The sequence below is a fragment of the Oryctolagus cuniculus genome, chromosome 15 (assembly GCF_051225735.1).
Source record: "Oryctolagus cuniculus isolate XC-2025 breed Fujian yellow rabbit chromosome 15, ASM5122573v1, whole genome shotgun sequence".
Lineage (NCBI taxonomy): Eukaryota > Metazoa > Chordata > Mammalia > Lagomorpha > Leporidae > Oryctolagus > Oryctolagus cuniculus.
Window position 1 is genome coordinate 87,452,541 of NC_142881.1, and position 25,668 is coordinate 87,478,208.

The following is a 25,668-nucleotide window of genomic DNA, read 5'->3' on the forward strand; positions in this document are numbered from 1 at the left end:
GTGAGCCTGAGGGAGTAGTGTTGGTTGCATTGCCCAGTTGGCGCTGCCTTCCCTGTCCTGTCCTGTCTTCCTCCAGCACCTTTAGCTAAGCCTAAGAGGGGACTCCGGCCTGTCCTCTGCTTTGCCATTGTGCTCAGCAGGTGTGTGTCCTCATTGTTAAGGGCGGCCTTTCTTCTTCCTCTGACAGAAAGAAGAGGCCGTTCCCAAGGGCCCCCCGTTGCTGTTCAGCGATGAAGATGAGAAAAAGCCAGGGTCAGGAGTGGCTGTGGAGCCGAAGGCGGAGAGTGCCAGAGACTCCTCAGGATTCTCCAGCAGCGACGTGGCTGAGAAGTCAGAAAAGGTGGCCTTTTGTTCTTGCGTACTCAAATAGCTTTTGTGTTGTGTTGTCACACACACACACACACACACACACACCCTCTTCCATTTTTCTACCACAGAAAATGAGGGCTCACTTGCAGAAGCGATCTGCCCCCACCACGCAGGGAGAGCCTCCCCCTGGTCCTTGCCTTGCCGTCTCTGTCCTAGACACAGGCGCACACGCGGTGGTGCCCAGCGTTGTACTGGCAATGTCCGTGCACATCACATCATCCTGCACCCTCCCTGTGGGTTCGCGCTTCCCAACTTGCTGCCCTCTCCAGAGCGCTGCTGTGCCCCTTGGTTCTCTGGGCCCTGCCAGGCCCCCCGCGGACTTCAGCTTTAGGATTCTGCTTGGCCATCCTCTTGACATCGAGCTGACATTGGCCGCGAGAGGAGTGGCCCTGGAGTTTCTGAGGCAACACCGGCTCTCCCCGGCTGCACGATATGTCTGCGCTCCTGCAGGAGGCCTGCGGCTCATGCTGCTGGCTGGCCTGGGAATCCGGTATCAGTGGTAGCCTTCAGTCCCCGTATACTATACCTTTCTGACTCAGTCTCTCTCCCCAGGCCTAGGCAAGGAGCATAGCCTTTACTCTCCCTGTGGTGGCTCCTTGGAGCTAACATGACAGGTGTTTCTGTTGTGCCCGCGTCACTGTGTGACCGCCTCTTCCCCAGTGGCTGCATGTGGACCTGGGTGACCGCAGCCCTGGCCCTTTCCTCTCTTGCGTCTACCCGTGTGTCCTGTGGCCCTCTCTACCACTTGGGTGTAAGCTCCTTGAGGACTGAGGCCATCCCGTCAATGTGTCTGTGGCATTTGTTGCATTACACTGCACATGGCAGGCCTTACTTTGTAAGTGGTGTATTTCTCCAAAGAGGCCTGTTTCTCCAGAGTGTGGCTGCTCTGAATTTCGGGTGTACCTCATGGTCAATGGCATGATGAACTGGCAATTGTTTTTCTTTCTTGATGGTACTTACAATAATGCAGATTCTTCGGATCAATGATACTTTACATGTAATGTGGCATTTATTGAGTCAATAGATGGTGCATTTTCAGGATTAGACATTCTTACTGCTTCTGCAGTGTAAGCCTTCTAAATGGGAGGGGCTGGTTTCGCTGATTGGATGTCCCGTGGGACTCACATGTTCCTGAAATACTGGGAAATGCACATATGTAATGTGCTCCCAGCAACTGGCATTTTTCTCTGTGTGACTTAGAAGTTCTTCCTAGCTCCTGCGCAGCCTGTGTGCCTCAGGTGACCGCTTCCTAGCTCGGCAGAAAGGAGGGGTTGGTGGACTGACACTAATTGGAAAAGAGGTCTCTGGCTGTGGGGTTCCAGTCCTTCCCCCGGGGAAGCCAGTCGGGATTACCTGTGTGTTTCATTCCTGGGAGTCCACGTGATGAGCCATGGAGCCCCGAGTCCCACAGAGCGGGCAGGTTCTGGAGGACTGAGAGCTTGGGCAGCCCCCTGCCAGGATCCGTGTTTCCAGTTGTTGCTTATGTTCTTACTCTTTCCATTTCCAGGAAGGACTTTTGACCATGTCTGCTCACGAAGCAGCCAAGCATTCAGATTTCTTTTCTTCCTCATCCGCACTGGATAGAGGAACCAAAGGCAGAAGCAGAACTGTCCTGAGCTTGTTTGATGAGGAAGAGGATAAAACGGAAGAGCAAAGCAGCATCCCAGCTCCGCAGAAAGAAGTAGCAAAGGTGAGCGTGAGGTCGTCGGGGGTCACCTCTCTAGACGAGAGGAAGGACGCTTGTCTTGTGTCAGTGCTGCCGTGCGAGTTGTGGAAGCCATCTCAGCCTGCAGTGCAGACTGTGAAATGATTTAGATGGTTGTGAGGCACCTCAAGTAGCCTTGTGGGATAGGGAATCAGAATTCCACCTGCCTCAGCCCGGACCTAATGGACCTAATGGACTGTGTTGATTGTCCCGGTAGAACTTTGTTTGCCAGCCAGTTACGGAATATGAGCAGCGGAAAAGGGAAGTTGGGCCAGAATTATACACTTATGTACTTGTAGCATTCAGTTTTAGAAATGTGTGTCGGAGGTCGACCTTTCCTGTCTACCACATGTCGGCCAACTTATTCCTTAAGGAGCCACAGGAGTGACCGTTTTAGCCTCTGTGGGCCATCTGGGCCCTTGCAGCTACTCAGATCTGCTGTTGGAAGTCTGAGAGCAGCTGTGGGAAATGAGGTGAATGGGCATGGCGACGGTCCAGTAAATTTTATGATTGAAAGTAGGTGACAGTGGCTCTGTGCTGTGCTCCTGATACTGAAACCAGACAGAGACATCACAAGAAAACTACAGTCCAATGAGCATAGATGCTAAAATCCTCAACAGAATACCAGTGATCGCAATGCAGCAAGTGTCAGGAGGATGGCACACCATGACCAATAGGACTCATCCCAGCAATGCAAGGTTCTGTGAAAATCGGAAGATGAGTCAACATCATATGTTGTATCAACAAAATACAGGGGGAAAAAAGCACCTGTCCATCTCAGTAGATACAGAAAAAGCATTGATCAAATCCAAACCCAACAGATGTATGAGATGCTCCGCATCCGTGAGCCCCCACGGCTGTCATCGTGCTTCACACTGGAAGCACTGAATGATCTCCCTGTGATGCTGAGGAAGAGGAGGTTCTACTCCTCCGGCCAGTTCTTCTCAGCCTTCTACAGAGAGTTCTGGGCAGGGCAGCCAGGTCAGAAAACGAAAGGAACGGCGTCCAGATTGGAAAGCGTGCAGTGAGACCGTCTTTGTGTTTGCAGACAGCATGGTCTTTTTTTTTTTTTTTTTTTTTGACAGGCAGAGTGGATAGTGAGAGAGAGAGACAAACAGAAAGGTCTTCCTTTGCCGTTGGTTCACTCTCCAATGGCTGCTGCGGCCAGCGCGCTGCAGCCTGCGCACTGCGCTGATCCGATGGCAGGAGCCAGGTGCTTATCCTGGTCTCCCAGGGGGTGCAGGGCCCAAGCACTTGGGCCATCCTCCACTGCACTCCCGGGCCATAGCAGAGAGCTGGCCTGGAAGAGGGGCAGCTGGGACAGAATCCGGCGCCCCGACTGGGACTAGAACCCAGTGTGCCGGCGCCGCGAGGGGGAGGATTAGCCTAGTGAGCCGCGGCGCCGGCCAGCATGGTCTTCAGTACATGTACATGAGGGTGTTTCAAACAGTCCATCAGAAACTGGAATAAAACGGTCAGTTTATGTGATGCAAAATAGTGGAAATCCATGCATAGTGGTTTCACAGTACATATTTTCCACAGACTTTTTTTTTGAAGATTTATTTATTTTTTTATTTATTTGAAAGGCAGGCTTATAGAAAGGCAGAAAGAAAGAGAGAAAGGTCTTCCATCTACTGGTTCACTCTATAAATGGCTGCAGTGGCTGGAGCTGGGCCAGGCTGAAGCCAGGAGCCTGGAACTTCATTTGGGATCCCCACATGAGTGCAGGCTGTCTTGCACTGCTCTCCCCAGGTGTATCAGCAGGGATTCGAAATGGCACCCCAAACCAAGTAAAGTTATAGGAACTTTTGATCCTTAGCAAACAAAGATCCATTTAGGATATGAAAGTAGCAGGGCAAGAGTGGTGGGAGAGCACAGAGGGAGGCTCTCCTCACTCCTGTGCCAGGTGTTGGGATGTAGGAGGCTGACAGGGTAGGATACACACTGGACAACTTTGTGTAGTTTCTGAGATTAAATCAGTTGCTGTCTCTTCCCTTTAGGAATTCATTCTCTCTCTCTCTCTCTCTCTTTATTTATTTAAAAAACTGAAAGACAGACATCTCACATATAATGGTTTACAGATACCCACAACAGCCAGGACTGGACTAGACAGGAGCCGGGAACTCAGTCTGGATCTCCCATGTGGGTGTCAGGGACCTAACTACTTAAACCCTCACTTGCTGCCTCTCAGGGTGCACATGAGCAGAAAGCTGGAATTGGGAGTGGAACTTGGACCCAGGGGAGGGGAAGCAGGTGTCCTAAGTGGTGTCTTAGCTGCTATGCCAGATGCTCACCCTGGGTCATTTAATTTTGTGTGTTTTTATCCCCACGATCTTTCTCATGGAGCTAATGGTTTTTCCTCTCTTAGTAACAAGTACAGACACAACACAGAGAATGAAAGATGATCTTTCTGGATCATGAGCACGTTCTTGCTTACAGCAATTTCCTGCTATTTCTGGTAGCCCACAGCTTGCTATTGTGTGAATCTGTCATTCCCCTGTGATTGGCACTTGGCCATGGCCAGCCTTTTGCTGACCGACGTCAGCACATCTGCGGCGGGGACACCTTCACTGCGCCCGTAAGTATTTGTAAGTCTGATCACACCTAACCGCCGACGTTTTTCCCAGGGTCCCGATCCTGATGCCCGCCCCAAGAGCACAGGCGTCTTCCAGGACGAAGAGCTGCTCTTCAGCCACAAACTCCAAAAGGACAATGACCCGGATGTTGACCTTTTTGCTGGCACAAAAAAATCCAGGGTCAGTTTCCCTTCCAGATAGTTCCCCCTTGTTATGGCTCTGTTGTTTTGTCATACTGTCCGATCAGCTCACCTCGCTGTCAGTGTGAATAGTTCTCCCGTGGATACTGAATCAGAGTGTTGTCTTTTCCAGTCGTTGGAGCCACGGGTTGGGAGCCTGTTTGGAGATGATGAAGATGATGAAGATGATGATCTTTTCAGCTCGGCCAAGTCCCCGCCACTGGTACCAGCCTTTCGTTGTGGGTGGGGTGTAGGGGAAAGTTACACAGTTAAGGAAAGTCCACAGGGAGCTGGGGTGCTCCCTTTTCTATAAACGGTCGCACTGTGCTGCTGGGAGTGTGTTTGCAGGGTGAGACTGTGGGTGTTCCCTGGCTGACGCTGAAACGCAAGGCACCCCACCTTCCTGAGTGTGTCACATATTTGTGTGATTTTTACATGATTTGTGGCAAGACCATTATGTGTAATCTGGTGGTTAAACAGTGACGCCCTTTACATGTACAGCGTTAGATCTGTCTCAGCCCGGGTTGTATCGCCTTCTCTTTTCTTTTCGTCACATCTAGGCCAGTCTTAAGGACGCTGTCTCTGAAATGCCCCCTCTTTGAGTAGGTTCAACCCTGCTTTGCAGACAGACTTCTAGAACTCAGAAGCAGGGCAGCTTTTTGGCACTACAGTGTTTTCTGCAAAAGTTCCACGATCGTTGACAGACTCTGGCATTCTTTTTCTTTTGAAGGTACCAGAAAAAAAGAAGGTAGTGAAAAAAGACCAGTCTGCTTCCTCTTTGAAAAACCAGAAATGCCCTGACTCCACCCAAAGCAGCAAAGCAAACAGCCCGTGGGATCTGGAAAGCCCCCAGGTTGGGACAGACCTCCTTCCGGGATTCTCAGCACCTGCCGCAGCCCAGGGCAGAGTCCATTGGCCTGCGCAGACCCAGCTGTTGGAATTAAGGAGCACACAGCTGCTAGGGCTACCCGCTCTTCCCCAAGGTCGTTTTTTGGGGTTGTTTATACCAACTCATTTTGTTTGCCCCTCCACTTAAAGTCTCACTTGGGGACTCCCTCCAGGCACATCAGCTTACACCTGCTCATTCTTTTCTAATGCAAGTCAAAATCAGATTCCAGGGTGGCGCCGAGGTAGAGTGAAGAATCTTCTTCCCAGTAGAGCCACCCTGGTTCTCCCTCGGGGCTCCATTCCAGTAGATTCAGTGTCACTTCCGTCCCATTGCTTGGTTACCCCCAGTGCACTTCTGAGTCCCTGCCCTCGGGCCTCTGTCGTCAGCCATCTTGTCCAACCTCCTCGAGCTCTCCTGAGGAGAGCCAGAGCTGGAGTGAGGGTGCCAGTCTGGCAGGCAGGTGTCCCTGGCCATCTCACAGAGGCTTCACAAACACGAGGCATGTGTACTGGCGTGTTTCACTGGCCCTGCCCAGGGCTCAGATCCTTCTGCTTTGAGAAGCTGCGTGTCGGGCTGCGGGGCGATTCCCGTGTTCTCCCTGGCACTTGCCACATCACCCGGCCGTGTGGTCAGGGTGCCCGCTGCTCCGGCTGTGGTGCTCGGGCCAAGTGCAGCCCGGGAGTCTGATCTGTGTCCTGGGTGTGCCTTTCCCCCGCGTGCAGCCTGGCAGCCTCCCGCCTTGCTCCCCTGCCAATTTAGTTACAGGCCTAAGTTTCACCCAAGAGGCACCCTGCTTCGTGTTTCCCCAATGGATGTTTAACCGAGTGTAATCTCACACAGGACTCGTCAGGTCTCGCTCCATTTAAACCCAAAGAGCCATCCACTCGCATCGGGAAACTACAAGTAACTATGGCCCGGCTGGAGTCTTCACTGCCCGCCCTGTGGCATCTGTGGACACGCTGGGATTTTTGCTCTTGTTAGCTTGCCGCTATGCATTCTCTCTCCTCTCTGCGCCCCACCTCCACCCCCTGCTCTGCACTCCACCTCATCATCACTGCTTACGCTCTGTGCTTTTCACGTCTTCTCTGGGCTCAGGGCTGTGGACTTCTGTCCTGGTTCCGAGATTCGGATCAGGCGACTTTCCCTGCGTCGCTCTTCTCCATGTTACGTGTCGTGTGCACTGCCGTGTAGCAGCCTGGGTGGCAAGCTGCTGTTGGAGGGCGCGTACAGAGTTGGTGTTTTGCTTCTCCAGGCACATCTAGCAGTTAACCCCGCTGCCTTGCTGCCTGCAGCGGCACCCCAGCCCCCAGCAGGGAAGTCCATCTCGCCAGAACTGGCCTTCCCATCGCCTGAAGCCGGAAGGAGCCGTGCTCTGGGAAGTGCGTCCCCCCTTGCTGGGAGCGGGGAGGCCGGCGTGAGTTTCGACTTCCCAGCCCAGGCAGACACCTTACACAGTGCCAACAAGGTGAGGGCCTATCTTTGTGTGCATAAAACAGTTTGTGCGCTGCTTTTTCTTCTTTTAAAGATTTTTTTTTGAAAAAAAGAGGCACAGGTCTTCCATCTGCTGATTCACTCCCCACATGACCACAACAGCTAGGACTGGGCCAAGCCAGGAGCCTGCACCTCCATCTGGGTCTCCTCTGTGGTGGCAGGTGCCAGCTGTAGGAGCAGGAAGTGGAGAAACAGAACAGCTGAGACTTGAACGGGTGCTTCCATGTGAGTTGCCAGCATTGGAGGCAGCAGCTGAACGCTTGGCCCCGTAGGTGTCACATTTTAGTCCATCAGCTTCACACAGCCCCCAACCCCAGTCCCACACTTGAAAGAGGTGCAGCCGCCTCTCTCTAGCTTCTTCCTGCCCGTCTTGATTCCCTCTGCCTTCCCAATCCTGCCTGCATTTCTTCCCCTGCTGGCCCCTCACTGCCTGGAGAACATTCCAGCACTTAGGTTTGGTAGAGCTGGTGGCAACCCAGGCCTCCTGCTTGCCCATGAGTCACCTCCCGTGGACAGTCTGAACTCCAGGCCCCCCAGGCCCACCCCTGAACACATACACCCTGTGCTGCTGACAGCCTAGAAAGCCTATCCCTGCCTCAGTGCCCTTTCCCCTCCTGCGCCTGTACCGTGGGCCCTCTTCTCCGAGACCTCATGGAGAATCTCTTTGATGGACTCTGCACCAAGGTTTTCCTTTCTTTCTAGTTTTCGTTTTTCTGGTCTAGTCTCCCTTCTCTGGAGAGAAGAGAGTTTCCAAACTCTCTTGTTTCAAAACTTGTTTTTCCTGTGCAAAAATGAAACATCCTCCCTTTTGTTACAGTTTCTGTTGTTTTGTTTTTGTGATGTTTAAAATGGCTGCTTCCTCCAGTTACTTAGGAGATTTTCTTGAAGTAAATCAACATAGCAGAGCAATTTGCCCAGAGTGGGTTGTGCCTTCTGAAAAGCTGCCGGATGATGTGTTTTGGAATAATATCACAAATACCGCATGTCGCGGTTGAGTGAGTCATGCTTTGAGGCCATGCTAACGAATCTGATCTCTAAGCCACGTTCTTTGGTGTCTGGTGTCTCCCTGCCCCTGCAGCCTGCATTTACACTAGCCCCTGATTCAGGTTAGTACCAGCACCCTCCTGAGTCTGTCTTGTTTGGAAGAATACCCACTTTTTTTTTTTTTTTTTTTTTTTTTTTTTTTTTTTGACAGGCAGAGTGGACAGTGAGAGAGAGAGACAGAGAGAAAGGTCTTCCTTTGCCGTTGGTTCACCCTCCAATGGCCGCCGCGGCCGGCGCGCTGCGGCCGGCGCACCGCACCGATCCGATGGCAGGAGCCAGGAGCCAGGTGCTTTTCCTGGTCTCCCAGGGGGTGCAGGGCCCAAGCACCTGGGCCATCCTCCACTGCACTCCCGGGCCACAGCAGAGGGCTGGCCTGGAAGAGGGGCAACCGGGACAGAATCCGGCGCCCCGACCGGGACTAGAACCCGGTGTGCCGGCGCCGCTAGGCGGAGGATTAGCCTAGTGAGCCGCGGCGCCGGCCTGAATACCCACATTTAAAGTGAGGAAAGAGGGACCAGCATGATGGCACAGCAGGTGAAGCCATTGCCTAGCATCTTACATGTGCAAGTGCTGTTTCACGTCCTGGCTGCTCTGCTTCCAACCCAGCTCCTTGCTAATGTGCCTGGGAAAGCAGCAGAAAATGGCCCAAGAATACCTGGACCCCTGCATGCACACTGGGGTCCTGGATGCAGTTCCAGGCTTCTGGCTTTGGCCTGGCCCAGGCCTGGCCATTGTGGCCATTTGGAAAGTGAACCAGCAGATGGAAGATCTCTCTTTGTGTCTCTTCCTCTCTCTCTCTCTCTCTCTGTTCTTCATTTAAATAAATATTTCAAAAAAGAAAAAAATAAAGCAAGGAAAGAGTAGGTACCAGGGAGAGTTGTGGGACACAGAGCACCAGCCTTTTGTGTCAAACTGACCTAAAATTGCCCTTGAAAAACAAACAAAAATAAATAAATAAAAGGAGACTCAAGAATTAAGAAAGGCTTAATCTTGGAGTACAGAGAGCTACTAAATTCCTTCTGTGAAAGTTTGGAAAAATTAACCTCTTCTTTGCTTTAGGTAGTATGTTGATCGAAGTAGACAGCTAACCCTGTAACACCTGGGTTGCCAGTTCCTTGCTACGTTAGCTCTGAACACTTCCTGTCACTACCACATGATCATGTGGGTTTTTGCCATTGCAGGGCCGGGTCAAAGTGAGAGGGAAGCGCAGGCCGCAGACGCGTGCGGCCAGGCGACTGGCTGCCCAGGAGTCCAGTGAGACCGAGGTCACGAGTGGCCCCAGAGGACCTGCTGCACACCTGGCAGATGGTGCCGTCTCACCCAGTAGCTGGCAGCCACAGCCCAGAGCAGATGGCTCTGCCGAAGCCATGGCTGCTGCCTCTCTACCTTGGGAAGGCGGCCCCAGGCCTGGAGTGGACAGAAGCCCCTTTGGGAAGTCTCTGGGTCAGCCCAGCGGCGAGCCTGACCTCTTTGATTCTGGAGACATCTTTTCCAAGGGCGCTGGATCTCAGTCCATGGAGAGAACACGGGCCAAGGCCAAAGCCGCAGAGAGCACAGGCCACCTGCCAGGGGCAGGGAAGGCCAAGGGCTCCCTGTTTCCTGCTCCGGGGGACGCCAGCAGCGATGACGATCTCTTCCAGCCCGTGAAGTCCAAACCAGCGAAGAAAGCCAGTCCCTTTCCTCTCCTGGAAGATGAGCACGACCTCTTTGCGGACCAGAAAGGCAAGAAGAATGAGTCAAAATCCAGCAGTCCTCAGGACGTCCTGTCAAGAACACAGGATATTTTTGAGGTAAGAGTACACAGCGTGTTTTTGTGCTGGTTCTGTGTTGAGGAAAATACCTTAATGGCTCATTGGAGCCACAGATTACCTTAAGCTGGTCTCATACATGCCCGGTGTTTTTTTTGCTTACAGATATGTTCTCTTTTGAATAAGCCTGAAGCTTACTCTGAGTGTTTTCTTGCCTGTAGCAGTGGTTCTTGGCATAGTTGTTGACAACAAGTCTTGATTGTTAACCGTTGTGTGTTTTCACTTTCATAGTGTGATGCTGAGCTCAGGATCCCTATGCCACCCTGACACAGAGGAAGGGACCTAAGAAGGTCCATGGAAAATGAAATTAAATGATACTCGTTTTGGTATAAAAAAAAATTGAGGGGCTAGTCCTGTGGCACAGTGGGTTAAGCTGCTGCCTGCGATGCTGGCATCTCATATGGGCACCAGTTCAAGTCCTGGCTGCTCCACTTCCCATCCAGCTCCCTGCTAATGTGCCTGGGAAAGCAGCAGAGGATGGCCCAAGTCCTTGAGCCCCTGCACCCACGTGGGAGATCCAGATGAAGCTCCTGGCTCTTGGCTTCTACCTGGCACAGCCCCAGCCATTGCAGCCATTTGGGGAGTCAACCAGTGGATGGAAAATTCTCTTTCTCTCCTCTGTCTCTCTTCTCTCCCTCTGTCCCCCACCCCCACCCCCACTCCTCTGCCTTTCAAACCAATAAAAAAATAAATCTTAAAAATTTAAGAATTTTCAGCTGGCGCCACGGCTCGATAGGCTAATCCTCCACCTAGCGGCGCTGGCACACTGGGTTCTAGTCCCGGTCAGGGTGCTGGATTCTGTCCCAGTTGCCCCTCTTCCAGGCCAGCTCTCTGCTATGGCCCGGGAGTGCAGTGGAGGATGGCCCAAGTGCTTGGGCCCTGCACCCCCTGGGAGACCAGGATAAGCACCTGGCTCCTGCCATCGGATCAGTGCGGTGCGCCGGCCGCAGTGCACCAGCCACGGCGGCCATTGGAGGGTGAACCAATGGCAAAGGAAGACCTTTCTCTCTCTCTCTCTCTCTCTCTCACTGTCCACTCTGCCTGTTAAAAAAAAAAAAATTAAGAATTTTCAGACCATGTATTTTTCAGTGAACGTTTTGAAATCCTCTTGTGAGCCCTCTTGGTCTAGCCTGAGATTAGACCTCTGGTTCTGGGGACACAGGTCTGGCTGGGGCTACTGACTGTGCAGGTGGTCAAGGTGTCTGGGGTGTTTGCAGGGAGAATGCTGACTGGGCACCTGGGTCCTGAGGGCATGGGGTGTACTGGGACAGGTGCTCCCCACAGCCCTCAGGGAGGGGGATCATACAGAACCGGCAACAGCTAATGGAGGTGTTTTCAAATAGCACTGCGTACCATGAAGAAAACTACCCAGGGCAGAGCAGTAGCTGGGAGTGGGAGGACGTCCTTCAGTGGGCCTGGTGGAAGAGCTGCAGTGTGGAGCGGGCGTTTGAGCTGGGAGCAGAAGCATGAGAAGTGCAAGGCCGGGCAGGCAGACCGGTGTGTCCCAGGCAGCGCATAGGCTGCCTGGCCGTTCCCAGACACATGTGCAGCTTGCTGAAGTGTTTCAGTGTAAGCATGACTTGAAATAAGTTTTTCTTTTTCTTTTTTGACTTACTAAGGATGATATATTTGCTACAGAAGCAATTAAACCCTTACAAAAAACAAGAGAGAAGGAGCGAACGTTGGAATCCAACTTGTTTGATGATAACATTGATATCTTTGCTGACCTAACTGTGAAACCGAAAGAAAAGTCCAGAAAGAAAGTGGAAGCTAAGTCTATATTTGACGACGACATGGGTACGTGTGGTCTTCTACGCTTGGCCTAGAGAAATGGTAGCCTCCAGTCCCTGGGTATTTCTCCTGCTGCCTTCATCCTGGTCGTTTCCTGGAAAATGTTTCCTGGGCTGGTTTCCTTCTGCTTTGCCGTGTCATCTTGAGTTAGGGTGGGGATGAGTAAGCACGTGGAATCTTCGTTTTGGTGAAGCAGCTTCCTGCTGCGATGACCATCAAGGAACATGGAAGGTGCCCAGAATCTGACCGTCGGGTGTAACTTAACTTTTATCCTAGTGCACTGTGATAGCAGGGGACTGATGGGCAGTCACCCCGCATGCTAGAGCAGTTCAGGTGACTGGTGCCTCAGAGCCCACGCAGTTGCTTGAGTCAGAGTTGTGTCTGCAAAGCATGAAGTGGGTGCAGGAGGAGAGCAGGACCAACTTGGGGGTGACTCAAGGCAGCTGGTGCCGCAGAGCTACCTAGGGTCTGTTCCCCTGCAAGCCTTGTGCTCGGTCCCCACCTGCTTTCCAGCACATGGTGCAGGGATGACTTCTTCCATTTCTGGTATTATGGAGATGTAAGACATGCTTGCTGTGGCAGATTCATACAATGGAGAAAAGAAAATGACAGTCCGTGGATGTGACTGATACTGACAGTGGGTGTGTAGCCCTCAGATGTAGTGACATTAATATGTTTGGATATGTATAGGTGTAGATCCACCTTTTCCAAAAATAAGGACATTCTGTTGGCTGATGCTTTCAGTTGCTGCTTGTTTTTCCATGTCAGTACACGGAGATCCATGTCCTTGTTCTTTAGTGTTGTGCGCTGTTGCTCTGTATTCAGCCGTTAGCCCACCGAAGGGGACTGCACTGTTTCTGAGTTTTCTCTGCTGCAGAGGATGCCCTGAGACACATTCCTGTATGTACACACGCTGCAGTCTCCCAAGGATAGAAGCCTGGAGGGCAAGATGGCTGAGCAAAGCCAGCGTTCCAGGCAGTGAAACACAAGATGCAAATATCATCACAGACAAACACTGTGATGTGTTGAACTGATGCACTTGTTCTAAAAGAGGGGAGTCTGATACTGCATTTCCCTGTGTGTGTTTTTATTGCCCTTCTCTTTTAAAGTCCAGAGTGAAAAGATTGTATAAGAATATCCTCAAAAAGTTGTTATGGAAATTCTGTTATGAAAAACAGAAGGTTTTGCATCAGTGTAAACTCATCTTTTAGTTCCATTTTCCCATGAACTTTTTGAAGTGCCATTGTAGAAGTCTGGTGTCCCAGATGGTGAGGTCCTGGGCTGTCCCTCTCCCCTTTTTTTCTCTCATACATGCACATACACACACTTTCATAGCTGAGAAGATTTGCTCAAAGATTACCTGTGACTTGAACATGATAATAAAATTAATTTGGTGCCCAAACCAGGATAAGACTCTGAGCAGTTTGACTTTAGTAAAGTGTTTTCTGGTACCTGTACCGTTACCAGAATTGGGTCTTGGGTGGTGTGTGTGGACCTGGCTTTCTTGCCCATTCAGCAGGTCTTTTTCTTTTCTTTTTAAAGATGATATCTTCTCCTCCGGCATCCAGGCTAAGACAAGCAAACCCAAAAGCCGACCTGCTGAGGCAGCGCCTGAACCGAGATCCGAACACAAGGCGTCGAACTTGTTTGATGACCCTCTGAACGCACTTGGGGGCCCGTAGAGCACACAGGATACCCACAGCTCTCCCCTAAGCTACACCTCGAGTTAGCGATGCTGTCTTACATGCTCGTTGTCCTAACTGCATTGCAAAAAGCAAATGTTGTAGCAATTGACTCAATGTACTTAATGTTCTCTGCACTGATTTTAATTAGGCTTACTACCACAAATAAAAATAATATGTATCAGTGGTTGGCTCATGGCCTTTTGTTTTTTAAGCTGTATTTTGACTTGATTAACCTTACAGGAGCCATGATATGATTTGGGACATGTTAGAAAAGGAATCTGTGGCTTTCCTAGGTGGGGACTCCGGGTCACAGCAAATGCCAGACAGATGAGCTGGAGACTTCATTATGTAGTTGGGAGCCCCAGCTTAGTCAGAGAATGAGAGGCTTCATGAGGCTTGGCATTGTCAGGAGGTCTCCACCGAATCCAGGAGATCCTTCTGCAGCCCTCTGGGGCAAGATTGGACAGTCCCTGGTTTTGTAGTTCTGTGAGAACTTGGGGCTGGTGCTGTGGCATAGCAGGTAAAGCTGCTGCCTGTGACACAGGCGGCCCACATGGGCACTGGTTCGAGTCCCAGCTGCTCCACTTCCTATTCAGCTTCCTGCTAATACGTCTGGGAAAGCAGTGGAAGATGGCCCAAGTGCTTTTGACCCTGCAACCTACATGGGAGACCTAGAAGAAGCTTCTGACTCCTGGCTTTGGACTGGCCTAGCCCCAGCAGTTGCAGCCATTTGGGGAGTGAACCAGTAGATAAAAGACCTCTCTGTTTCTGTCTCTCTCTGTAACTCTGCCTTTCAAATACATAAATCTCTTTTTTGATTTATGTATTGGAAAGGAAGAGGCAGAGAGAGAAACATCTGTTGGTTCATTCCTAAATGGCCACAATGGCCAGAGCTGTGCTGATCTGAAGCCAGAAGCTTCTGGGTCTCCCACATGGGTGCAGGGGCCCAAGGACTTGGACCATCTTCCACTGCTTTCCTAGGCCATTGCAGAGAGCTGGATTGGAAGTGGAGCAGTCAGGACTTGAACCAACACCCATATGGGATGCCGGCACTACAGGTGGTGGCTTTACCCACTAGGCCCCAGCACCAACTCCTCAAATACAAAAATCTTTAAAAAAAAAAAAAAAAAAGTTGAGACTGGATGGGGCCCAGAGCCCAAGATGTGTGCAAGCATAGTTTCTTGCTCTGAGCCCAAGCACAGTGCCAGGTCTGACCCAGTATGAGTTCATCAAATAAGTTAAGAGCAAGTCCTTAGGACTGATAGATAGTAGGGGTTCAGGAGACAATAGAGCTAGGAAATAAGCAGTCTGGTGTGTTTGAGAGGTTTGGAAGTGGGGCGTTCCCGTTCCTGCTGTTTTACTCCAGTCTCCATAAGTGTGCCCTCACTGAAATTTATTTTTTAATCTCTACTTAGTTGGAGGGCAGGGGGAGAGAGACTAAGAACGGTCTTCCATTCTCTGGTTCACTCCCGCAGAAGGCCACAATGGCTGGGGCTGAGATGGGTGTCCACTGTTGCTAGTAATAAAGGGTCAACATCCGGGCCTCCCTAACCGACAACCATCCCGGAGCGCCAAGGAGATCCCGGCTCCCGAGTAACCGCCGGCGCCGGGCGGCCAAGTCCCGCCTCCCGCCCCCGCTGATTGGAGGGCAACGTGCGCGCCGGCGAGCGATTGGTAGGCAGTGTCACAAAGGGGCGGGAGCCGCCCGTCAGTGCCTGCCGCGGAGGTCGCTCGCGGGGCCGCGCGTCCGGGTCGGCCTAAGGGCAGGCAAGCGAGCAGACCAGACAGCCGGTGAGGGCGCGCGGGCGGGAGGGCGCGATGGGGAGGCCCTCCGGGGCCGCCGGCCGCTGAGGCGGGCCGCCGGGAGCCAGGCGAGCCCTGGGGCTTTCTTCCCCGCGCAGAGACGCGTGCTGCTCTCGGTCCACCCTGACGGTAGCCAGTGCGTCTCGGCGGCCCGGCGGGGCCGCGCTGGCCACTCAAGCGCCTCCATCCCGCCCTCCGGGGCGAGGCCACACGGGGCGCGATGGGAGCCGCTGCAGCCCCGCAGCGCGCGTGGAAAACGCGAGGATGTGGGTACCCGCCGGCGAACGTCGCTCTGCAAGTCTGGGCCGTGGGGGGTTTAAAAGGCAACCTGACCTGCCCCTTGCAGGGCCGCCCGCTGCTGCAGTGACCCAGCTCCCCTGCCTGATTCCGTCTCTGCAAGTTCCTCTCGGGCTTTGCGGGGCTGGCGTTTCGGAAGCTTTCCCGGAGAGCTGAGCGAAGTGTTTTTGGATGCCTGGGTGTGGTTTTTGATGACGTGTGATTTTCCCCCCTTTTTCTTGGCCGGTGGCGTCTTTGAATCTTCATCCCCTCACTTCCCCTCTCCTCTCCAGCATCACGGGGTGCCCTGTGCTTAGCCAAGCAGGACCCCGGGCCGCCTGGAGGAGCCGCCCACAGTTCCGGCTTTTGGTCCTGGCGCAGGGTCTTGGGCCCGCTGGGGCTTCCACTGGCTCCTCCTGTATCCCCGGGTCTGACTCCATCAGATTTCGGGGCCTCGTTTTGGCCTCTGCTGCACTGATTTCTAGGGCAGGAGAAGCGTAGCGGTCAACGCTGTCAGTTGAGGGGACCAGCCTTGGTTGTTTGTGGATGTTGCTAAGTGCTCCATGGACGGGACCCGGCTTGGGGTGACCGTCCTGGGTTGCTGTTGCGCTTCCCATTGTGGGTGGAAGGCCTCTATGTCTGGCACCCTTTCCTCTGCCCCAGCTTGGGTTTTGTCTTAAGAGCGTGGCTGTGGAAGACCCGGACGGCGAAGGCCACACTCCCTCTCCTCTGTGTCTCTCAGTGCTCTCGGGGCAGGTGCCAGCTACTGCTCCTTCCTTTATTTCTGGGATGCTCATTCCAGCAGTCCTGACATCCAGCTTGTGTTGTTAGAGCTGCTGCTGTGTTAGGCAGGCGGGAGTGTTGTGAGTTCCGCAGCGCACTCTTAACTTGCTAGGGCACGGGTAAGTATGTTTTCCCGACCCCACAGGTCGGCCGAAGCCCTAAAAGCAGTGGTCCTTGCATAGGGAGATAAGGGAGCTGCAAGTTAGAGCTCCCTACAGAATCATTTTTCCTACTGGCATTTCACTGTTTAGGATAAGAGAGTGCGTAGCCAAACCTGACTGTGGTGCATTTTATTTAAGTTTTATTGAAGAGTAGTGGCTTTTACCACTGTTGCTGGCAGTATTATCAGCACAGTGCTTTGTATTGCTGTATTTATTACTGATTATCTTGATAGGTAGTATCACAGTACTATTAGTAGTCTGCATAATTCAGTTCAGGTGGCCTAATTAAATTATGTTTCCTGTTAATGGTATGAAAACTCATACTGCAGCAGATATTCCTGTGTGTGCGTGTATATTATGAATTGGATAAACTTCGGTGGGCTGCTTTTTTGGAGTTGATCAGAACATGACCCCCATGGGAAACAAACATCATTCCAAATAAACTTTTGGAGCACAACCAATATTTCTTCATCTCTAAAATGAGGGTAATACCTTATCTAGTACCACAGATTTATTCTGAGGATCAATTGAGAGAATAAGTTATTTAATTGAACAAACTTTTTTAAAAAAATGATTTAAAATCTTAGAATTTATTTGCACTTTATTTGAAAGAAACAGACCTTCCATCCGCTGGTTCACTCCCCAAGTGCCCACCACAGCCAGAGCTGGACCAGGACAAAGCCAGGAGTCCAGAGCTCGGTCTGAGTCTCCTGTCCAAGTGGCAGGGGCCCAGTTCCCAGGGTGCACAGTTAGTTGGAAGTGAGAGAAGTGGAGGAGCCAGGACTGAGCCAGGCATTCTGATTTGGGGTGTGCTTGTCCCAGGCTGCAACCCAGTAACTGGGTCACATGCCCTCCCATGAATAAACTTTTGATGAGTACCAACGTGTGCAAAGTCCTAAGTAAATTAGGTGTAATCCCTCGCTTCCTGTGGTCCCCCACTTGAGTAGCTTACAGTTTAGCAGTGCAAAGAAAGCCATATAAAACATGAAATTGAGTGTGATATTGCAGCATATGATTTAGATAGTGATGCAAGAGAACGTGAATATAAAAGGCTTCGTGGAAGAGTTGATATTTGAGCTGTCCCGGAAAGGTAGCCATGTGTGGGCGTGGAGGCTGAGGTGTTCCAGGGCTGTAGGTGCAGAGGTTAGAGAAGTCCTAGAAGTGTTTCAGGATGGGGTGAACTGTGTCCATAAGCAAAATGGGGCTGGTGGATCAGATGCATTATCTGAGGAATCTAAGGGGTCTGAATTTTTATTCTGTAGACAATGGGAAGCCATTACAGGGCCTTCAGCCAAGAAATTACAGGATCAGTTCTGCATTTTTAAAAGATAGCTGTGTTCCACATCATTTGTCATTAAGGAAATGTAAATTAAAGCAGTGGTAAAGAGTGGGTGTTTGGCCTTGTGATCAAGATGCTGGTTAAGGGGCCAGCACTGCGGTGTAGCAGGTAAAAGCCTCCGCCTGCAGTGCCAGCATCCTATATGGGTGGCGATTCAAGTCCCGGCTGCTCCACTTCCAATCCAGCTCTCTGCTGTGGCTTGGGAAAGCAGTAGAAGATGGCCCAAGTCCTTGAGCCCTTGCACCCACGTGGGAGACCCAGAAGAGGCTCCTGGCTTTGGTTCAGCACAGCTTCGGCTATTGTGGCCATTTGGGGAGTGAACCGATCTCTCTCTCTCTCTCTCCCTCCCTTCCTCCCTCTCTCTCTCTCTCTCTCTCTCTGCCTCTCTGTAACTCTGCCTTTCAAATAAATAAAAATAATTTTTTTAAAAAAGGTGCCGGTTAAGACATCCATGTACCCTCATTTGGCCATACCTGGGTTCAGTATCTGGCTCTGGCTCTGACTTCAGCTTCCTGCTAATACAAACTTTGGGAGGCAGTGATGGTGGCTCATTAATTGGATTCCTGACACAAACATGGGAGACCTGGATTGCATTTGCTTCAGCCTTGGTCCAGTCCCAACCAGTGTGGGCATTTGGGGAGTGAATTAGCAGATGGGTGTGCGTTCTCTGTCTCTCAAATAAGTAAATTTTGTAATGAAGCGACAGTGAGATATATCTGTCTGACTATTAGAGTGGCAAAACTGTACACTGACAACACTAAGTGTTGACAAGAATGCAAACAAGAGGGATTTTCATTCGTTGCTTGTCAGAATGCAAGATGATAAAGAACTTTTGAAGATTGTTTGGCAGCTTCTTTGAAAATGGAACATTCTTACCAGCAATTGCACTCCTTGGAATCTGCCCAAATGAGTCGAAAGTTTATGTCAACACGAAAATCTGCATGCCGATAACTCTAACAGCCTTGTTCATGATTGCCAAAAGCTGGAAGTGGCCAACATGTACTTCAGTAGGCGAATGGACAAACTATACAAACAATATCATTCAGCACCCAGAGGAAATTAACTATCGAGGGCACCGGTTCGAATCCTGGCTGCTCCTCTTCCGATCCAGCTCTCTGCTATGGCCTGGGAAGGCAGTAGAAGATGGCCCAAGTCCTTGGGACCCTGCACCTGCGTGGGAGACCCGGAGGAAGCTCCTGGCTCCTGGCTCCTGGCTTCGGATCGGCGTAGCTCCAACCATTGCGGCCATCTGGGGAGTGGACCAGTGGATGGAGGACTTCTCTCTCTCTCTCTGCCTCTCCTCTCTCTGTTTAACTCTGACTTTCAAATAAATAAACAAATCTTTAAAAAAAAAATTAACTATCGAGCAGTGAAAAGACATGGAAGAACCTCACATGCTTGTTGCTAAGTGAAGCAGCCGGCCTGGAGAGTGCGCACTGTATGATTCCAACTCTGATGTTCTGGGAAAGGCAAAGCTGTGGAGACAGTGAGAAGAGTGGTTGCCAGAGGGCGGGGCTGGGGAGGGAGCGGAGCAGAGGACATTTAGGGCGGTGGATGATAGCATAGGCTACCTGCATGATGCCCTAATGGGGGATGCGTCTCATTATACCTTTGTCCAGACCCATAGAATGTACACCACCAACAGTGAACCCTAGTATAAACCGTGGACTTTGCGTGATGATGGTGTGCCTGTAGATCCATCAGTTGTGACAAGTGTACATTTCTTGTACAGAAAGTTCCAGAAGAAGACTGAATGAGGCAAGGGCGGGGATTTGTGGGAACCCTGTACTTTCTCCTCAGTTTTGCTGTGAACCTAAAACTGCTTTAATAAACTCTGCTTGAAGGAAAGAAAATTCGTGTGTTGTTTTTTTTTTTTGTTTTTGTTTTTGTTTTTTTTACAGGCAGAGTGGACAGTTAGAGAGAGAGACAGAGAGAAAGGTCTTCCTTTTGCCGTTGGTTCACCCTCCAATGGCCGCCGTAGCCGGCACGCTGCGGCCGGCGCATCACACTGATCCAAAGCCAGGAGCCAGGTGCTTCTCCTGGTCTCCCATGTGGGTGCAGGGCCCAAGGACTTGGGCCATCCTCCACTGCCCTCCCGGGCCACAGCAGAGAGCTGGCCTGGAAGAGGGGCAACCAGGACAGAATCCAGCGCCCCGACTAGGACTAGAACCCCGTGTGCTGGCGCTATAAGGCGGAGGATTAGCCTAGTGAGCCACAGCTCCGGCCTTCGTGCTTTTAACTACTACTCATTTACCTCATTAAGTTTGTTGATTGTTGAGGTTTCAGGGCAGTACATTCTGAAGTCAAATATAAAATCCTTTTAGAATTTCATGTGCCTCTTCCCCCTGCACAAACAGATATTTGAGAATAAAATAATTACTATATGATGTGATAAGATGATATCCTAACCAAGTTTTTATGAACTGTATTTGCAAAATTAAAAAAAAAGAAAAACATTAACTTGGCTTCCTGGAGGACAGTTGAGAAGAACAGAAGGGAGAATCAAGATCATGGCTAGACTGTGAATAGTTCTCACTTGAGAGCTAATGATGCCCTGAAACTAAGTCCTAATTGGTGTGGATGGAACAAGTGGCAGACTTTAGAAATATTAAAATTATATTGCCACAATTGGTCACTCCTAGATGTCATGCGAGTGGTGGATATTCCAAAATCATCCCTAGACTTCTGGCTCAAGTGACTGGGGGAATGAGGATCCTCTACCAAGGTGAGGACTGCAGGACAAGAAGAAAGTTTGTGGGAAAGACGATTCATTTTGGATCTGCTGTGTCCCAGGTGTTGTTAGTGTGTCAGATTCCAGAAGCCTGTGGAATGTTATGCTTAAGGAGTGGAGATTATGAACCAAAACCATAATTGTTAGAAATAACTGCTCTCTCAAACATATATCTCTGAAAATTGCAGTAACTTCATAGATAACTTCTTATCTTTGGTAGAAAAAGATATTTAAAAATGTATAATCCATTTTGACTCTTGCACTTCCATAATGTTCACTTTCTGTCCATCTAGGCTTACATGGTTATATCCTTCCCTCACTCTAAGGTGTTAATCATCCAGAAATATGTTTAACAATTTGCGCATCGCTAGGGGACACTTCCCCAAGTCATTCTATGATGCCAGAATTGCCCTGGTACGAAAACCAAACACAGAAACTATGCTTCGTTATTTTATTATTAGAGACACAGAAACCCTCAAAAGAAAAAATAAATCTACCAAACAAATCCAGCAGCACATGTAAAGAATCATCCACCAGATACAAATGGATTTAATCACAGAAACACAAAGTTGATTCAATGTACACAAATCAGTCAATGTAATACATCATTAATAGGAGACAAAAATTGCATCATTTCAATACACACTGAAAAGGGGGGTGGGGTGGGCATTTGGCATGGCAGTCAAGATGCCACTTGGAACATCTGCATGCTGTAGTGGAGTGCCTGGGTTCAGATCCTGGCCTGGCCATACTTCAGAGTCCAGCTTCCTGCTAATGTGCACTTTGTGGGAAAGCAGACGATGGCTCAAGTAGTTGAGTCCCTGCTGCTGCTATGGGAGACTCGGATTGAGTTCCTGGATTCCATCTTTGGCCTGGGGAGTGAACCAGCAGATGGATGATATCTATGTCTCTTTCTGTCTCTGTCTGTCTTGTTTTCTGCTTTTCAAATAAAGTGAAAATTAAAAATTCAAAGAGACAGTAAAAGCGTTTGATAAAATTGACAAACTTCATGGTTAAAAAAAAGAAAACTCAACACCTAAACCAAGTAGGAACATGAAGGAACTCCTCAGTGTGGCAAAGATGATCTATGAAAACACCACAGCTGACAGCACACCTAATGGAGAAAGACTCAATGCTTTCCTCCTACAGTTAGGAAGAAGACAGGAAGTTCAGTGTCACCACCTTTGTTCAGCCTTGGACTAGACATTCGAAGCAGGACAGTTAGCCAATAAGAAATTCTCAAGGGCATCTAGATTGGAAAAGAGGGAGAAAAATTATGTACACATGATGTGATGTTATATAAAAGGCTTGTACATAGAAAACCCTAAGGAATTCATCAAAAAAAAAAAAACCCAAAACCGAACAGTTTGGCATGGTTGCAGTGTACAAGATCAGTATATTAAAAATCTATTATATTTTCATACACTAGAACAATATGAAAAAATTTAGACTCCATACAATACCTGTCAAAATCCTATCTGGGCCGGCGCTGCGGCTCACTAGGCTAATCCTCTGCCTTGCGGTGCAGGCACACCGGGTTCTAGTCCCGGTCAGGGCGCCGGATTCTGTCCTGGTTGCCCCTCTTCCAGGCCAGCTCTCTGCTGTGGCCAGGGAGTGCAGTGGAGGATGGCCCATGGGAGACCAGGATAAGCACCTGGCTCCTGCCTTCGGATCAGTGTGGTGTGCCGGCCGCAGCACGCCAGCTGCGGCGGCCATTGGAGGGTGAACCAACGGCAAAGGAAGACCTTTCTCTCTGTCTCTCTCTCTCTCTCTCTCACTGTCCACTCTGCCTGTCAAAAAAAAAAAAAAAAATTTTTTTTAAATCCTATCTGGCATTTTTGAAAATTGGGCAGTTAATCCTAAAAATCATGGAAATTCAATTAACAGCCATCAGTCTGGAAAGAGGAACAAATTGTAGGACTCAAACTTGCTGCAAAGCTACAGTGATGAAGACGATGTGGTACTGTTATAAGGAGAGACACATAAGCTCAGTGGGGTAGAATTGAAAAGTCCAGAAATTATCCACATATTTACATTCAATTGGTTTTCAAATAACTGGTTATCCCCAAACAAAAGAATAAACTTGGGCTCCTTCCTTACACCATTCATAAAATAAATTCAAAATGAATGACAGACCTAAATATTGGTTTAAAATTGGAAAATTCTTAGAAAATAATATGACTACATCTTTATTATGCTGGACTAGAGCAAGCTTTTAAAATATAACAATAAAAAACTAGCCAAATTTGATGTTATCAGACTTAAAAATTTGTGTGTCAAAAGATACTATCAAGGGGCTGGCGCCTTGGCTTACCAGACTAATGCTCCGCCTGTGGCGCCAGCATCCCATATAGGCCCTGGGTTCTAGTCCTGGTTGCTCCTCTTCCAGTCCAGCTCTCTGCTGTGGCCCTGGAGGGCAGTGGAGGATGGCCCAAGTGCTTGGGCCCTGCACCTGCATGGGAGACCAGGAGAAGCACCTGGCTCCTGGCTTCGGATCAGTGAACCAACAGAAGGAAGACCTTTCTCTCTGTCTTTCTCTCTCACTGTCTATAACTCTACCTGTCAAATAAATAAAAATAAAAAATAAAAAAGACCCACCTCCTTAAAAAAAAAAAAAGATACTATCAAGAAAGTTAAAAGGTAGTTCACAAAACAGCAAAGATATTTGACACATATCTGATAAAGAATTTGAGTCTAAAAATGTGTGTGTATATATATATGTGTGTGTGTGTATATCTATATATACACACATGTTTTAGATATGAATATATATACACACACACATATATACATATACATTTGTAACCCAATAATTTTTTAAAATTAAATGGACAAGAAATCTGAATAGATATTTCTCCAAAGTTAATAGCTAATAGTAACAAAGATTTTCAACATAGCTTTTGAGGGAATGCAAATCATAACTACAATGAGGAAACTACTTCACACCCACTAGACTGGCTTTAAGCCAAAAGAAAGTATTAAGGGTGTGGAAAACATTGGCATCCTAATTCATTGTTGGTGGACTTTAAAGTGGTTCAAACCACTTTGGAAAACAGTTTGGTAATTTTCCAAACATAACAAATTACCACCTAGAAAATCTCCTGGATATAAATAGAAAAGAAAAAATTTAAGAATGAATATTCATCACAGCATTATTCAAACTAGCCCAATATTGGAAACAACCTAAATGTCCATCAACTGATGACTGGAGAAACAGCATAAACTGTATCCATACAAAAGCCAACAGCAATAAAAGGGAACGAAGTCCAGATAAACCCTACAGCATGAATAAACTGCCAGGCACAAGTGACTATTTTGTATGATTCTACTTATGGAAAATGTCCTGGAATAGGCAAATTATTAAGATAGAAAATAGATTAGTGTTTGCCTAAGGCTGAGGAGGAGAAACAGGGATTTGGGGAGTGATGGCTGCAGTGAAAGGAGTTCTTTTTGGAGTGATGGAAATGTCCTAAAAGTGAGCAACTGTTGCACAACTCTGAATATACTCAAAACTGGTGAATTTTTGACTAAAATATAATCAGTGGGGGCCAGTGCTGTGGCACAGCGGGTAATCCCATATAGGTGCTGTTTCGAATCCCAGCTGCTCCACTTCTAATCCAGCTCCCTGCTATGGCCTGGGGAAGCAGTAGAAGATGGCCCAAGTCCTTGGGACCCGGCACCTGTGTGGGAGACCCCAAAGAAGCTCCTGGCTCCTAGCTTCAGCTCGGTGCAGCTCAGCCATTGTGGCCATCTGGGAAGTGAACCAGCAGGTAGAAGACCTCTTTTTTTCTCTCTGCGTCTCTGTAACTCTTTCAAGTAAACAAATAAAATCTTAAAAAAAATCAGTGAGTTTTATGACATGAATTATTTCTCAAGAAAGCTATTTAAAAGGTTTACCCACTTGTCCAGGAAGGTTGTGTCTTTTATTTTAAGTTCACGATCCCCTTTTATAAAGTGACAGCATTCCATCAATGTGGTCATTCCTATGCTCCTAACTCCACACTTGGGATTTATCTTACTCCTTGTGTTTGTTCTGATTGCCTCTTATACCCGTCAGCCATTGCAGGTTCCTGAGCAGAGACTGTCTAACATCTACCGACCTCATCTTAATGCTATAATGATAGATATTCTCTGGAAACCCATCTGCTCTTCAGTTATTTAATGAGTCCTCTTTTTAAGAATGCCATTAGGGTGATTTATATTCCTTTTATGCAGTGTGATTCAAATGTACAGTGGCTTTATATGGTTTGGGAAAGGATATGTATAACTTGTTGCAAGTCTTACAATAATGAACTGATGCTTGAATGTGTTGGTTTAAATATCATTGATAACATCTGTAGAGCCACACACCATGGATGAGTAACTGTTTTTAACCTTAGTAATATATATTACAGTATCAAAACTATACCTAGTCTTAATCTTGCAGGCTAGCTGGGAGAGTGATTCCAGAGACAAGTGTGAAACGTTGAAGATTGGACATAAGTAAGAGTGCCAAAGTGACTTGTGGGTCCATCTGGAAGACTGAAATGGGCCATAGTTACTTGGAAAATCTTTATGGGAGAATGAGACTTTCAGATAGCCTTGTTTAAAAAAATTATTCTTGTTTTTTTTAGGTACAAAGCTCAAAACATGAACAACGACCTGTATAACCAATGTTCAAAGCTGATTCGGCTAGAACTGGAATACAGTTGTCTACAACATATTCCAGAGGAATTAGGAAACTCAAAGTAATGGATAATAAGAAAGAGCCCCCATTCTTCAATGAAGATAGCTTGGGACCATTTTACTGCAAACTTCCTTTCTGTGATACCATGGAGCTCTTTATTGAAACATTGACCGGAACATGTTTTGAGCTGAGAGTTTCACCCTGTGAAGCTATTATTTCTGTGAAAGCAAAAATTCAAAGATTGGAAGGTACTCGTCTTTCTTTATTTTTAGGATGTAAGTTTTAAAATTGTTCATCAAGAATGTATAATTTTAAAAGTCTTTTTAGTGGAGAAAGTCTCAAAATCTGTGACATCAGAATATTCCGATGGAA

The 25,668-nt window shown here is 48.8% G+C and overlaps 2 protein-coding genes across 14 annotated transcripts in view; both read left to right on the plus strand.

Annotated features, from left to right (window-relative positions):
• Positions 1-13,718, plus strand: part of LOC100343496 (WASH complex subunit 2A) — a 58,191-nt gene extending 44,473 nt beyond the window's left edge. For 2 of the 5 annotated variants that reach the window (XM_008269863.5, XM_008269864.5), the window contains exons 21-30: positions 188-340; positions 1,877-2,059; positions 4,702-4,830; positions 4,963-5,052; positions 5,560-5,682; positions 6,559-6,621; positions 6,971-7,183; positions 9,435-10,043; positions 11,681-11,858; positions 13,395-13,718. In XM_008269863.5, coding sequence (XP_008268085.1) covers positions 188-340; positions 1,877-2,059; positions 4,702-4,830; positions 4,963-5,052; positions 5,560-5,682; positions 6,559-6,621; positions 6,971-7,183; positions 9,435-10,043; positions 11,681-11,858; positions 13,395-13,534 — 1,881 coding nt within the window. In that variant the 3' untranslated portion in view covers positions 13,535-13,718. The remainder of the gene's footprint in view (positions 1-187; positions 341-1,876; positions 2,060-4,701; positions 4,831-4,962; positions 5,053-5,559; positions 5,683-6,558; positions 6,622-6,970; positions 7,184-9,434; positions 10,044-11,680; positions 11,859-13,394) is intronic. The other 3 variants (XM_008269865.5, XM_051823718.3, XM_008269867.5) reach the window with 2 other exon arrangements.
• A 1,502-nt stretch (positions 13,719-15,220) lies between these two features.
• Positions 15,221-25,668, plus strand: part of ZFAND4 (zinc finger AN1-type containing 4) — a 70,132-nt gene continuing 59,684 nt past the window's right edge. For 6 of the 9 annotated variants that reach the window (XR_016221840.1, XM_089314187.1, XM_008269856.4 and 3 more), the window contains exons 1-2: positions 15,221-15,328; positions 25,244-25,544. Coding sequence is in view for 6 of the 9 variants with exons in the window: in XM_089314187.1 (XP_089170313.1) it covers positions 25,283-25,544 (262 nt within the window). In the remaining 3 variants the exon portion in view is untranslated. Of the gene's footprint in view, positions 15,607-25,243; positions 25,545-25,668 lie in introns of all 9 variants that reach the window. The other 3 variants (XM_070058121.2, XM_089314185.1, XM_070058122.2) reach the window with 3 other exon arrangements.